Source organism: Myotis daubentonii, chromosome 2 (genome assembly GCF_963259705.1).
Source record: "Myotis daubentonii chromosome 2, mMyoDau2.1, whole genome shotgun sequence".
In the NCBI taxonomy this organism is placed as follows: Eukaryota; Metazoa; Chordata; class Mammalia; order Chiroptera; family Vespertilionidae; genus Myotis; species Myotis daubentonii.
In genome coordinates, this window is record NC_081841.1 from 36,412,599 (window position 1) to 36,427,808 (window position 15,210).

The following is a 15,210-nucleotide window of genomic DNA, read 5'->3' on the forward strand; positions in this document are numbered from 1 at the left end:
ACAGTCCTAATATTTCAATAACCACAATAAATGGAAATGTATTAAATTTTCCCATTTAAAAAAAAGCAAGTGTCAGACTGGATTTAAAAAAAAATGCAGCTGTTTAAAGCTGGTACTCCTAAAACACAAGAATACAGAAAGGTAAAAAAAAAAATCAACAAAAACCAACCTGATAATCAATAATATAAATCATTCAGTGTTGTGTTTTCCCTGAACTTTCTAGTTTTGGAATTAGGCTAAAGAAAAGTGGCCTCCATAGTCACTGTAAATAAGCAGTTACTAGGCAACCACTGCATGCAAGAAATCTATGTGCTGTAGGAGTTCTGAAGGAAGAAAAAGAAACCAGCTCTAATCCTTATAAGCTCACAACTTGAATTAATTTTCTAGCCATAGATTTTATTTTTATTGGCATGGCTTTTAGATCTTGTATGTGAAATGTTCTTTTCTTTGGGACAAGTGCCCTAAAATTAAGATTTTGAAACCATGGGATCATCCTCTATTGTTTACTTCTATCATCCTGTTCATCAAAAGGGACACAGAATCTAATACTCTGACAAAGCCTGTCTTAATTAACTTCGAATTGCTATAATTTGTTGCAAGGAATAGAACAAAACCCTAAATTCCTACATATTTAAATGGACAATATAGCTTTCTAATGGACTAAGTCAGGGGGGGGCAAACGTTTTGACTTGAAGGCCACGATGGGTTCTTAAACTGGACCGGAGGGCCGGAACAAAAGCATGGATGGAGTGTTTGTGTGAACTAATATAAATTCAAAGTAAACATCATTACATAAAAGGGTACGGTCTTTTTTTTCAATAGTTTTATTCATTTCAAACGGGCCGGATCCAGCCCGCAGGCCGTAGTTTGCCCACGGCTGGACTAAATCATATATTCCCACATATCCAGTAACTCCGTTTTAGGATTTCTTTAGCAGTGTGTATTATGAAATGGAATGTGGCATGTTCAGTCTCTTCAACCCTCTGGAGTCACTGAAATGTTGCTTCCCTCTCAAGAGCCAAGTAACAAGGGCAGGTACTTCTGTTAATTGTCTTGCCATGAGGGAGGATGATTCATATTAGTAGTTTTCCTGACACCTCTAACTACAAAATTATAAAATGCAGAACCGAAAGGACCATAGGGAGCTTCTAGTCTGACCCTCTCTTATGTAACAACTGCACAGTCTGAGACCCAGAGAGAGGAAGTGATTTTCCCAATGTGTCCCAGGTAGTTAATTACAAAAATGAACAAGAAGCCAGGCCTCTTAACTCCCTCAAATTTAGAGAGCTTCTTATTTCTTCTACCACTTTCCATTGATCATTCTGTTACAGCCTCAAATACCTAGTAAGAGTACAAACTGTTGACTGGAAGGAGCTTCCTATTTCAGGACTCATCAGAATGATGGATTCTAACTTTCTTGGGCCATTAACTCCAAGATGCTACAGCAAAACAGATGGCAGTTTGTCCAGATCCACATTCCCGCTCAGAGACACACATGCATTGCTTCCTGGCACCATCATTCTATTCACAGGGAGCTCAAAGACTGAGCCTCTGTAGATGTGGGCAACCTGCAGAGTGGTAGCCATTATGATACAAAATACTGATTTCCCAAAGGCAGCTTCACACATGTTGCCAGTGCTATGTTTGTTACATTGCCCCCACCCCCAAAAATCATTTTAGTGAAATATTATTTTATATTTAGACAAGATGAAATCCTTTCTTAGAAGTACCTATTTCCACTCTCCTCTAATGAAACAAGGTTGAAGAAATGGAAAAGGACCTAATATAAACAACTAAAGAGCCTAAAGGACGGGAGTGGTTTCTCCATAGGAGTCTAATGAGATGGGGATATTAACCTAAAGGACAGCCAAGTGGTGACTTAAGTGCAGAAAATATACATTAAGAGATATTCTAAGGAGGGACTGACTCACTGAAAAGCAAGACGATAATCTTTAAAGTACCTTCAAATTGTGTGGTAGTTATAGTCACAGGGATGTAAAGTACAGCATAGGCGCCCTGACTGGTTTGGCTCAGTGGATAGAGTGTCAGCCTGCGGACTCAAGGGTCCCGGGTTCGATTCCAGTCAAGGGCATGTACCTTGGTTGCAGGCACATCCCCAGTCGGGGGTATGCAGGAGGCAGCTGATCGATCTCTCTCTCATCGATGTTTCTAACTCTCTATCCCTCTCCCTTCCTCTCTGTAAAAAATCAATAAAATATATTTTAAAAAAAGAAGTACAGCATAGGTAATAGAGTCAATAATAATGTAATAACTGCATGGTGCCAGGTGGGAACTAAATTTACTGGGATGATCACTTAGTAAGTTATATAATGTCTAGTCACTGGGATGTACACCTGAAACTACTTTAGTCTTGTATGTCAATTGTATTTGAAAATTTTAAAATTAAAGTAGCTTTAAATTTTGGTTCTATAATATTATATTGCCACCAAAAATAAGAATAAACTATGTATTTGAAAAATTCTATAAGTATGCGATTAGCTTTGCAAGAAGCTGCCTATGCTTTTCAAAGTGGCTGTGCCATTTTGTAACTCCATTAGCAATGTATGAGAATTCCAGTTTTCCCACAGCATTGTCAGCATTTTGTATTGTCAACTTGAAAAAATTAATCATTATAGTAATTATGTGATTTTTATATACTATCTAAGAATTCTTTGCCTAGCCCTGGTCAGTGTGGCTCAGTTAGTTGGAGCATCATCCCATACACTGAAAGATGGCGGGTTTGATTTCTGGTTGGAGCATATATCTAGGTTATGGGTTTGATCCCAGGTTGGGGCACAAACAGGAGGCAACCAAGCCATGTTTCATTGATGTCTCTCTTTCACATAGATGTTTTTCTCCTCTCCCTTCCTCCTTCTTCAGGTGAGAAATTTTTTAAAACTAGGAAAGCATTGGGCAACAGTTGAAACAATAGCCCTAACTGGTTTGGCTCAGTGGATAGAGCATCGGCCTGCAGACTCAAGGGTCCTGGGTTCAATTCCGGTCAAGGGCATGTACCTTGGTTCGGGCACATCCCCAGTGGGGAGTGTGCAGGAGGCAGCTGATCGATGTTTCTCTCTCATCGATTTTTCTAACTCTCTATCCCTCTCCCTTCCTCTCTGTAAAAAATCAATAAAATATATTAAAAAAAACAATAATCATTTCATTATTTCTTAACATTCTATGTGTAACATATACAACCAGGAACTGTTGGCAGGGAAAACTGCCCAAAAGTGATAGACTCACTTTTTTTCTAATGCATTCCCATTTATATAAAAAGATAAGGCATGGGAATTTAGTAGAAAATACCTTAAAAGCAGTACACATTTAATTAAGAAACACAAGATATAGGTCCTGGTTGGGTAGCTAAGTTGGTTAGAGCATCATCCCAACACACCAAGGCTGTGGGTTTGATCCCCAGTCAGGGCACATACAAGAATCAACCAATGAATGTATAAATAAGTGAAACAATACACTGATGTATCTCTCTCCAAAATCAATTTTAAAAAATAAAAATAAACACAAGGTATAGACCAGTGAGGGAGATTTTCAAGTTCTAAATGCCTGCACATCTACATTTTGAGATTCTGGCAAAAACTTACCTTTTACCCCTTGAAAATATATGCACATCGAGTCACTGTTATAAAACAGCGTATTTTATCTCTCACAAGAAGTTGCTATAGATAATGTGAATCGCTGCTACAAGAAGTGCTTTGGGACTTGTCTACTGAGGATTCATGGATGGATTTAAACTGAGTCTTAGAGAAACCATAGGATGTAGGTAGATAGGATGAAGACCATTTGAGGTATGATAATTGGTAAAGAGGCAGGAAAATAACAATGAAATGTTCATTTTCCCCTAGAGCACAAGTTAATGCAAGGAGATAAGTCTGGAAGGATAAATTAGGGTTAAATTGTGGAATATAAACTCCACAAAAGCAAAGATTTTGCCTATGATGTTCACTTCTGTATGCCCAGGACCTAGAACAGTGCCTTGCATAATATAGGCCCTCATGTACGTTGAATTAATGAAAGCTTGTCTGTCAAATTAAAAAATTTGGACATTATCTCCCAGCATCTATTCTAGACAGTAGAGAAAAACTAAAGATAGCAATGGAGGCGTGAGCCCAGAGTTCCAAAAGAAATCAGGATGAAGCTAAAGATATGGGAAGTTAAGGTACAGAGAGAAGGCCAAAGTCAAGAACCAACCTCCTGGAAATGTTCAGAGAGAGGATAAGGTTAAAGATATAAAGAAGCATTGTTAGATAATAAACCAATAAACATAGAATATCATTTTACAATTTACAAACTCTCTCATATATGCATGAAAAAAGGTAAGATAGTGATTGCTTCTCCCAATTTACATGGACTTCAGAGGTGGGACAATAATAAAAATATTAATAACACAGAGGTGAGAAAAGAGCCAAGCAAATCACAGAAACTGAAAGTAATGTTAAGAATAAAGGGTGAATTAGCCTGGGTCCAATCAGAAAACAGAAAACACACTGTAATTTGAACAGGGGAGGTTGTATACAAACAATTACTAAACTACAATAGGAGAGTCACTGAAAAAGATGCAAAGAGAACGCTACAGGATACCCAGGGCTGTTGGAGGGTGCCCAAGGAAGGGAAAACTTAGAGGCCGGCCCACACCCCAAAGGTGGGGTTCAGACCTCATCAGAGAGAGAATGGTTGCCACCACCAGGATGCAGGGAAGTTTGCTGGGTTGCCTGAGCCAAAGCCGGTCTACAGTCACCAGGCAACAGGAGACAACCCTCCAGGGCACGGACAAGCCAAGGCTGGTGGGCAGGCGCTACTGAGTCCTGAGAGTAGCAGAGAGAGTCCAGGTGCTACTGCTGACATGAGGCCGGGAACACATGCCAGTGTCCATGTCTGAAGAGTCATGGTGAAGTGGTCAACTGGCCCTGGGCCAGGTTGGGAGGTCACCAAGGGACAGTATGCAGCTGGTGCAAAGTGGCACGGGATGCCCCTCTCCACATACAACACTGATGAGCCTTACAGCAGGAGCTGGCAAAAAGAAAACAGTGCACCACAATCAGAAGCCTTCCTTCTGCCGTCCCTCCTGTGCCCCCGTCAGGCACTGTGCTCCCCGTTATAAAGAAATGCTATGAAGACCAATCCAGTACACAGAGTAGACACAGGAGCTGAAAAAGGAATAAATGGATAACATAGTGGGTTGGTTATTCACCATTTTCAAGAGTGCATGTGTAGGACTGAGCTGTTCCCATAGCAAGTCAGGAAAGCCAGACAAAGGTGGACTGGGGGTACTGGGAGAGGACTGAGGAAGAGTGGAGAAGTGGAGTGGGGAGGTGGCGCATTTCCATATGAAAATCCCAGAAAACAGAAAAGGAGTGTAGTAAGCCGAGCCTGGGTCTCCTACCCAGACCTGATCTTTCCCCATAGCAAGAGGCACGGAGTATTATGAATGACCAGACCTAAGCCATTTGCTCACCCGTGACCAGAGAGAAGGGTGACTGTGATTGGCAAGTACAGCAGATCATTATCAGGAACAGGAGGGAGATTTTCCCAAAGAGAGATTGCTACAACCAAGAAGAGGGATGCAGAGAAGGTAGACCCCTTGATGTCTAACATAAGGACAGAGATAAAAATGTGAATAAGGCTGCCTCTGGGGAAGGCTTTTTGTTGTTGTTTTGTGCTTGTCTTCACTGTACTACTTTAATTCATTCTTTTAAGGGTCCCATATTCATCTCTAGGTGGAGCTGGATGGAGATGACTAAAGGAAGCAACACAAGGCAGACACTGTTAAAATCTATCAGTGGTTTCTCTCTCTTACTCAATTTATTGTTACTATAGAGCAGTAACAATGTTTGAGATAGTAGGAATTATTATTTTAATTCTCCATTAGTTGATGTGAATAATATAAGAAAACAAAAGGATTCTAAACCTTACATATTGCTCTGAAAATAGATAAAATCTATTTCCCCTTCACAAGAAGTACTAATGAGTTGAGCTCAAATGTTGTTTTGTTTTTAAGCCATTTTCGGTTCAGTAAAGTGATATTCAGTTACCTGAGTGGAACTAACTATACTGAGGCAATGGATACCAGTAAGAAATGCAGGGGAGCGGGCAACACCGGCACCCATTTGCCCCTGAACTGGATCAGAAGAGTTTCAGCAATTCCAAATCTGCTGCTGCTCACGTCTGTCTCCGTGAATATGCTGGCTGTGACTACTCTCTGTTCGTGTGAAGAGACCCGAGTTCTTCATGGCATGCCAGACACTGCTGCTGTGATTGGAAAATTATTCTATTATCCAATTTCACCACATGCCTTCCAAGGGAAAACAAGTCTGTTTCAGGTAAACACCTAAGTATCTCTAACCTATCTGTTCAACATTGTATTCTTATAGATGTTAAAAATAAACAGGGCTTAAATTTCCCAAATTGCTTCCTGTAGATACAGGTGTCTCAGAGCAGTAACCAAGAAAATGAAAACATTTTTGAAGACTCATAAATAACAATCTACCATGAGGAATGCAGTCTGAGAAGAAAAACAATCCAATATATGAATTTAATAGAATATTGTCAGTCATATTGAGTTGTAGCTAGGTTTTGGTAAACATTTTTTAGTGAAACACTTAGCCAAGTATTTTAATGACTTTAATGATTACTTTGTGATTCCTACTCGAAGATTATATTTTCCGTAACACCTTTATAAGCCTGAAATAAAAGAATGTCTGTTTTTAGGGTTAAAAAAACTGGTTTATGATTAAAACTAATAGAGCTCTTTAACTCTTGGTATCAATGCTCTGCCACAGGGATAGTGTAGACAAATTTAAAACCTCTTCCTGAAGGCAAGTTCAGACTTTATTTCATGTGTCATTGAACAGGTTTCACTGGTTCATGATGTCAAACTGCCAAGACAGCAGGAATAGAATTCTCCTGTGAAGACTTTGCAAAGACTGCACTTAGAGGAGATGAGGGAAGAAACTGCCAAATCATAGTGCTAGTATCTGGGGATTTTTGTTTCCAGCAAACACAAACAGCCTCCATCATCTGTACTCTTCATATGCTGGCGAGGAATGAAGTGAGGGGAGCAAGCCTGATTCCTTCTCCAAGTGGATGAGTATCCTTATTAAAAAGTGCCAGGGCAGCTTTGTGTGAATCAAGGGCAGGATTTGAAGAGGTAAAACACTGTATTAGAGAAAGAATGAGGAGCAGAAGACCAAATCAAAGGAGACAAGTAGAGACATTTCACAATGCTGCTAATCAACAGGATCTGAAAACAAAGTTCAGTATGGTAATTTCCTCAAACTGGAAAACAACCTCTCAAAATAAAAACTTGAGAACTAAGTTTTTATCTCTCATACCATTTTATTTTACCATACATGCACTACTTGAAAACAGCCCTTTCTGTTCTCTTTCAAAAGGCAGCATGTATACCTATGCCTTATAAGCATAGAAGGCATCTGGATAGTATGGTAACAATAAGGGAGAGAAACTGGGAATTGGGCAACCAGGCTGAGGAAATGAAAAATGAACTTACACTATTTTATAGTATGTTCTTCTTAGTACCTTATGAATTTTATATTGTATACATGCACTATCTATTAAAATAAAAGGTAGTTCTACATATTTTAACAATTCACATTTTTAGTATTTTTTTATTTTCCTCAAATAATTTCCCATTATGGACATAATTATGTTGTTAACTATCCCTCTTAATCTAAAATTTTAAAGTTTTTCTCTAGTAAGTTACTTTTAACTTTCAAAAAAATTATGAAAATTATAGTAAGGTCAATAATAACTAAGTCCTACACTGTGATACAAAGTGATTTCACATATTGCATCTTTCTTCATTCTTTCATTCATTTATTCACTTATTCATTCAACAAAGATTTGGTGAATGCCTCCTGTTTTCCAGATTCCTGAGCTAGAAGTACGAGATAATATGAGTAAACTGCTGCCAAGGAACTCAGTCCAATAGCTCAGTAGGGTATACAGACAGTAAAAAAAAAAATTATAGTAAAGTAAATGCAATAACAAAACCACATGTAAGACAGAGAGGCAAAAATCAGTACCTTGCCGAAGCCGGTTTGGCTCAGTGGATAGAGTGTCAGCCTGCGGACTGAGAGGTCCCGGGTTCGATTCTGGTCAAGGGCATGTACCTGGGTTGCGGGCGCATCCCTGGTGGGGGGTGTGCAGGAGGCAGCTGATTGGTGTTTCTCTCTCATCGATGTTTCTAACTCTCTCTATCTCTCTCCCTTCCTCTCTGTGAAAAAATCAATAAAATATATTAAAAAAAAAAATCAGTACCTTAACTCAGTATGGGGGAGGATGTTGCCAAGATCTTTTTGGATGAGGTTGTGTCGCGATGGGTTTTTAAAGTTGAAGTTAGCCAGCCAGAGAAGGAGAAAGGGCATTATAGGATTTAAAAAGGACCTGTTTAATGGTCACAAAAACATTAAAGGGGCATGGTATGTTTGGGAAGCCACATGAAGTTTAGCCCTACTAAACACAGTGCAAGTTGGGGAACAGCAGATGAAGCTGGAGACAGACGTTAGCAGAGCCTAGATTTTGAAAAGCCTTATACACTCCATGGCAGCTACTGCATTTTAAAGTCTTGGGGATGCCCAGCCAGTGTGGCTCAATGGTTGAGCATCAACCTATGAACCAGGAGGTCATGGTTCTATTCTCGGTCAAGGCCGGGTTGTGGGCTCCCCAGTGTGGGGAGCACCAGGAGGCAGCAGATCCATGATTCTCTCTCATCATTGATGTTTCTATCTCTTTCTCCCTCTCCTTTCCTCTTTGAAATCAATAAAAATAAATAAAGTCTTGGGGATGGAGGGAAGAAATGGAAGCCTTATGAATACATTAAATTTGAATACAGAATTTGCCCAGCCAGCAATGTGGCTCAGTGGTTGAGCATCAACCTATGAACCAGGAGGTCAAGGTTTGATTCCCGATCAGGGCACATGGCCAGGTTGCAGGCTCAATCCCCAGTATGGGCATGCAGGAGACAGCCAATGAATGACTCTCTCATCATCGATGTTTCTATCTCTTTCTCCCTCTCCCTTCCTGTCTGAAATCAATCAAAACACTTTTTTAAAAAGTAGAATTGATTTTACCCTAAAAATAAATCCCATTTTTCTTTTCTTGAAAGATCTAGAATTATTTGCATACTTATTTATATTTTATTTTTTGGTAGAGCATGCCTGCTCATTTGAACAGTAAACTTGCGTTATCCAACCCTCAGAGCCTTTCTGGATCTGTGAGTTATTACTTGAGTTTCCATTCAGCAAACCATGCTCTTCTCCACACTGGCCTCATGACTCCAACTCTAAACTGAAGGCCAGCTGTGGGCTGGAACTTAAAGGAGCACTTTTAGTAACTGCAAGGAACAACTAACTAGGAGATCCGCTGTTGGGCTAGATCAGCGGTTCTCAACCTGTGGGTTGCAACCCCTTTGGCGGTCGAACGACCCTTTCACAGGGGTCGCCTAAGACCATCCTGCATATCAGATATTTACATTACGATTCATAACAGTAGCAACATTACAGTTATGAAGTAGCAACGAAAATAATTTTATGGTTGGGTCATAACATGAGGAACTGTATTTAAAGGGCCAGAAGGTTGAGAACCACTGGTCTAGATGCAAAAGATGTTAGAGAAGTATAACAAAGCAGAGCAAAAGAAAGAATGAAAGGACAGTAAGGAGGCAAGGAGAGAAAAGACAAAAGGTAAGATGAAGAGAAGGACACGGGGAAGAAAACAGGAAGGAAAGGATAAGAAGGGTCACAGGAAAGGAAAAACAAAGAAACAGGAAAGGTGCAGTAGAACGAAAGATTTATTTGTGTGCCAGGTAACTTCCAGAGTGCCTCATATCAATTAATATTCAAAATCTCTCTCTCAAGGTAAAATGTTCCTGCTTTCTATTTTAAGAAACTGAGGCTTAAATTAGCTAAATAACTCAAAACCATATAACTAATCTAAGTGACAAACTGGATTAAACTTTCTAACTCCAAACCCCACAACTTTTCCACTGAAATCTCTACCTTCCAATTTGAAGTCAGAACACCTGGATTCGGATCAGATACTTCTGTCCCCTTGAACATTTTACTTAGCCACTTTGGGTTTTTTTAATAAATTTTTTTGTTGATTTCAGAGAGGAAGGGAGAGGGAGAGAAAGAAACATCAATGATGAGAGAGAATCCTTGATCGGCTGTCTCCTGACGCCCACCACTGGAGATTGAGCCCATAACGTGGGCATATGCCCTTGCCCAAAGTCGAACCTGTGACCCTTCAGTTCACAGGCTGACGCTCTATCCACTGAGCCAAACCAGCTAGGGCAAGCCATTTTGAATTCATTTTTGCAACTATATATTAGGGATTAGGATAATTGTCCTCCTTTCCCTCCTATTTATTGGAGGTGGCAGTGAAATAATGTACGTGACAATACTATATACATTATGAAGGACTACCTAAAAATAAGGGATCACTAATAGAGCAATAATCCATACTGTGTTCTTCTTTTAAATCTTAAGTGTTAGAGCCCAAGGAAGCTCAAAGGAGTTTTCCACCATTGTAGCTGAAATTACTCTTAAATCAGCTGCTGATTTAAGAGTGGTCAAGAGTGTCTCTTTGTGCTGTACACTCTGGCAGACTATTTCCACTTGGATGCTTCTTTGGTGACTATGAGCCATTTAGAAGCAAGATAAGCAACTGTGAGATCTTCCAGTGTTGGCTGTACAATTCCACTAGCCTATGGAATATGAGGTTTCTACATTACTGCCAGAGCTAATTCAAGTTTTTCAACAGCATGCTTCCTCTAAATTCCTTGCTCAAATTTTAGGATATCAGATTGAAGGTTGGAGATTACTTCAAAAATCTCAAAGACGACGACTTAGACAGTTAAGGAATATCCCAGTCACAACAATGAAGTCATTGAAATGACATAGTCAACAAAACTAAGCAAGCTATTCCGTTTCATTACCCACCTTTGTGACTCATTGGATCTCTAAAGATGAGGCACCATCGATCCCCAGCTTATTTGCTACCTTAAGACAAATCACTCCTATTCCTGATCCTGACTTTACTCCAAACACACTAAGGTGCATGAAGATTACAAGGCCACTGCATACAATAGTCTCACAGAATTCATTAAAGGAAATGTCCTTGACAACAACCTTGGATATTCTTGTTTTCCCTGAGGTCATTCCTTCTTTGCTATTAACAGCTACTTCATTCACAGATTTTGACTTTCAGAGAACTTCTACAGTATCAATGTTACTAGAAAAATTGGACTCTACAGAGTGGGAAATAAATCCCTAATCCACAGAACAAAAATACAAAAGCATCCTGTTGTATCTGACTTCGTCTCAGAATCAATTAGCCAACCTTAGTATTCACAAAGCTCTCCTTGCCTATCCAAGTATTCTCATTTTCTTGGATTCTCAATCTCTGAGGAAGTAATAGAGAATATAGCCACACCTTCAGAAAGACTATCTACAATGACAACATTTCTCAGCAAATGGAGTGGCTCTGTTTAAGTCTACCTGAGATTTGCACAGTCATCTAAAAGTCTCTGATACCTTCAGCGTCAGCAAGGGAGACAATAGTAGCCTCCCATTTTCCCTTTGAGTTCACTCCTATATTCACTGCAGCTTTATTTATAATAGCCAAAATTTGGAAGCAGCCCAAATGCCCATCAGTAGATGAGTGGATAAAAAAGCTGTGGTACATTTACACAATGAAATAATACTCAGCTTTTAATAAAGAAGGAAATCTTACCTTGTGCATGGATGAATCTGGAGAGTATTATGCTAAGTGAAATAAGCCAGTCAGAGACAACTGCCATATGATTTCACTTATATGTGGAATCTAATGAACAAAATAAACTACCAAACAAAATAGAAGCAGACTCACAGATACAGAGAACTAACTGATAGCTGTCAGTGGGAGAGGGTAGAAGGACTGGGTGAAAAAGATAAAGGGATTAAGCAAAAATTTAAAAATAAAATTCATGGTCATAGACAACAGTATGGTGATTACCAAAGAGAAAGGTAGGTGGGGGGAAGTAGAATAGGGTAAAGGGAATATAAATGGTGACAGAAGGAGATTTGACTTTGGGTGGTGAACACACAATATACAGGTGATGTATTATAGAATTGTATACTTGAAACCTGTATTATATTACTAACCAATGTTAACCTAAAAATTCAAATTTAAAAAAAATAAACACGTTTTTTCATAGAAAATAATAAATCTATATTTAAACAAAGAGTTTTCTCCTCCTCTACTAAACACTCAAGAAAAAATGACAAGCCTAGAATTAGCATTCAACATTTAAATAACATGTTTCTCACAACATGTTATGAGCTTCCAGATGAAGCAACACAAGAAGACAAGTCATCAAGCATTCACAGTATAACCATGACATTTCTGAGATGAGCAGACCAAGGTTCTATTCAAGTAGAAAACCAAATAACCTAGCGACTTTCCTTTCCACTAAGTCTGTAATCTCCTTTGTGCTTCTCTTTCAATATGAAAAGTCAATGGACAGTAAATTTTTAGCAGAAAAAAAGGTAACATTGTCCAATATGAGAAAATATAAATTTACACCAACTACCTGAAAATTTTGTTTTTAAATGGGCAACATAAAAATAATTTAAAATAAAAAACATTCTTTTTTTGAAAAACACTATATGTTATAGACTAACCAGCAAAATTTTATAAATGTCTCCTAAATTCTGATAAATTTTAATTTCTAAAAGTTGTCAGTCATTAAATAAATATATTTTTCTAAAGGAATACTCCAATATTTTGCATTTCAGACATTTTTAATAGTTTTATTTGGCAAAGAGAAGCCTACGAATTTTTTAAAAAACATTTCCAGAGGGAAAACCTTTTACCATAAAATAAATTTGTGTGATTTGGGAGGACAAATCTCAAATGTATTTTTTTGACATATGTGCCAATCTTACAATTAATACAAAAAAGATAAAGTTAGTTGAAATATCTTAAAAATGTAAAAACCAGTCCAGGCAACATAACTATACAATCTTGCTGTAAAAGTACTTATATCAAATTCTGCCCAAAATATTTATGCAATATAGTAAATTTAGTTCCTCGAGTCACTCTTCACTGCCGGCTGGCTTTTCCATTTTCTGTTGTCTCCATTCTGAAAAACAGAAGGCAAAAAATGAATAGGTAAAATGAAACATTAACCATCCATATATTTTTTCTCCTTACATACCTTTCATATGAAATTAAACTCATATATTCATCAAGCAGAATATCAGCACCGTAGAAAAGAACGAAGGTTGGGGTTCCTCTAGTTTAGTGGTTCTCAACCTTCCTAATGCCGCGACCCTTTAATACAGTTCCTCATGTTGTGGTGACCCCCAACCATAAAATTATTTTCGTTGCTACTTTATAACTGTAATTTTGCTACTGTTATGAATCATAATGTAAATATCTGATATGCAGGATGTATTTTCACTGTTACAAATTGAACATAATTAAAGCATAGTGATTAATTACAAAAACAATATGTAATTATATATTCAATATGTGTTTTCCAATGGTCTTAGGCAACCCCTGTGAAAGGGTTGTTCGACCCCCAAAGGGGTCATGACCCACAGGTTGAGAACCGCTGCTCTAGTTGGTCTCACTTCCACATTTTGCAGAATAGTGAAAATTGAGGCCCAGAGAGATTAAGTGACCTTCCCAGTTTCCTTTCAAAGGCCACTTTTTCCACTATACTTCTGCAAGCAAAAAAAAGGAAAAAAACTTCTGATATTTAGTAAAAGATGTATTTCTTTTTTCACTAGAGGTTCCTTTGCCACACATTATCGAAAGTTCTTCTAAAAAGGAGATTAAAATGATCAAACCTGAGATTTATTCAATTGAAACAAATTTCCTAATATTGTACTACTTAATCAAAAAATATTTTCCTTCATTATTTTATAGTTAGTATTACATATTAAGTTTTCGCTATGATTTTTCCCTTTATGATGTTTATTGAGCAATGAAAAAAATGCTCTAAGAAGTAAAAACTTTCAGAGTTACAATCAATATACTAGTAATCATGCCTTTTACAAGTGCTAAGAATCAAAGATGTTAATTTTTTCTCTTTATAGTTAATATGTATTGGTTCATAATATTACTAATAAAAATTGCTGAATATAACAAACAAGCAGTATTCATTATATTTTAACTTATTATAAGGCAATTAACAATAAATAATACAAACCCATTTTCTTCTTTAAGATGTTGATATAATTCAGCTCTGTTATTAACAGAGTTCAAACGTCCAGCAAACTCCTGATGTTTTCTGGAATTGGCAGTATTGATCCTATTACTCCACAAGGTTAATAAAGACACTGGTCCTGATGTTATATTGGAAAGAAGAGGAAAAGGTAGGATAGTTCATTACTTTGAAATTTATAAATTTAAACAATTTACCTTTAAATCTATTGTTTTGTACAATTAAAGCAATATCATCTTCACCTTATTCAAAAATGTATGTGTTTAGGGGGTCCCAAGATCACCTACTAGTTTGGTGATTTGCTGGACGGTCTTAAATGACTAAACATAAAGTTAAAGCCACAGCGAAGAATCATTAGAGCAACATAGCAAGGATATGTAGCAGATCAGGAAAGCAAAAGTGAGAGGAATCTATTTGTAGGCTTTCTCTGTGCTCTCTCCCTCCAATGAGGGTTCACACCAAGTGCCTACTCCCACCAGCAGCAAAAATACAGCCACATGTGTACAATACTATTGACAGAAAAGCCCATTTAGGACTTAGAGACGAAGGTTTTTATTGGCTGCTGAGCACGGCATCGGTGACAGGAGCCTCTCCTGCCTCTGCAGCAGCGCTAAGGATGTCTGACTGTGGGTTTAGGCCCGCTCCCCACAGCTGGACATCCCCAAGGGCTCCCGGACTGCGAGAGGGCACAGGCCGGGCTGAGGGACCCCCACAAGTGCATGAGTTTTGTGCACCGGGCCTCTAGTAAATAAATAAAAGCCAAATTCCCAGATGCCAGCCAAGGGCCAAATCTGCAAGCAGGCTCTTCTAATGTTAATAGCCTCTGGCTTCCTATGTTAACTCTTTTCTGCACAATATGAAATGGCAACAGACTAGAATAGCTAAAACTATTGAAAAGTAGAAAAAAGTTAGTAAGACTCACCACCTGATTTTAAGACTTGTAGTGAGGATAGTATTGTAGTGCA

At 38.3% G+C, this 15,210-nt stretch overlaps 1 protein-coding gene across 7 annotated transcripts in view; it reads right to left on the bottom strand.

Moving 5' to 3' along the window:
- Positions 1 to 12,796: 12,796 nt before the first annotated feature.
- Positions 12,797 to 15,210, bottom strand: part of INTS13 (integrator complex subunit 13) — a 28,976-nt gene continuing 26,562 nt past the window's right edge. For all 7 annotated transcript variants that reach the window (XM_059682426.1, XM_059682425.1, XM_059682424.1 and 4 more), the window contains 2 exons: positions 14,231 to 14,366; positions 12,797 to 13,156 (listed from right to left, as the gene is read on the bottom strand). In XM_059682426.1, coding sequence (XP_059538409.1) covers positions 13,117 to 13,156; positions 14,231 to 14,366 — 176 coding nt within the window. In that variant the 3' untranslated portion in view covers positions 12,797 to 13,116. The remainder of the gene's footprint in view (positions 13,157 to 14,230; positions 14,367 to 15,210) is intronic.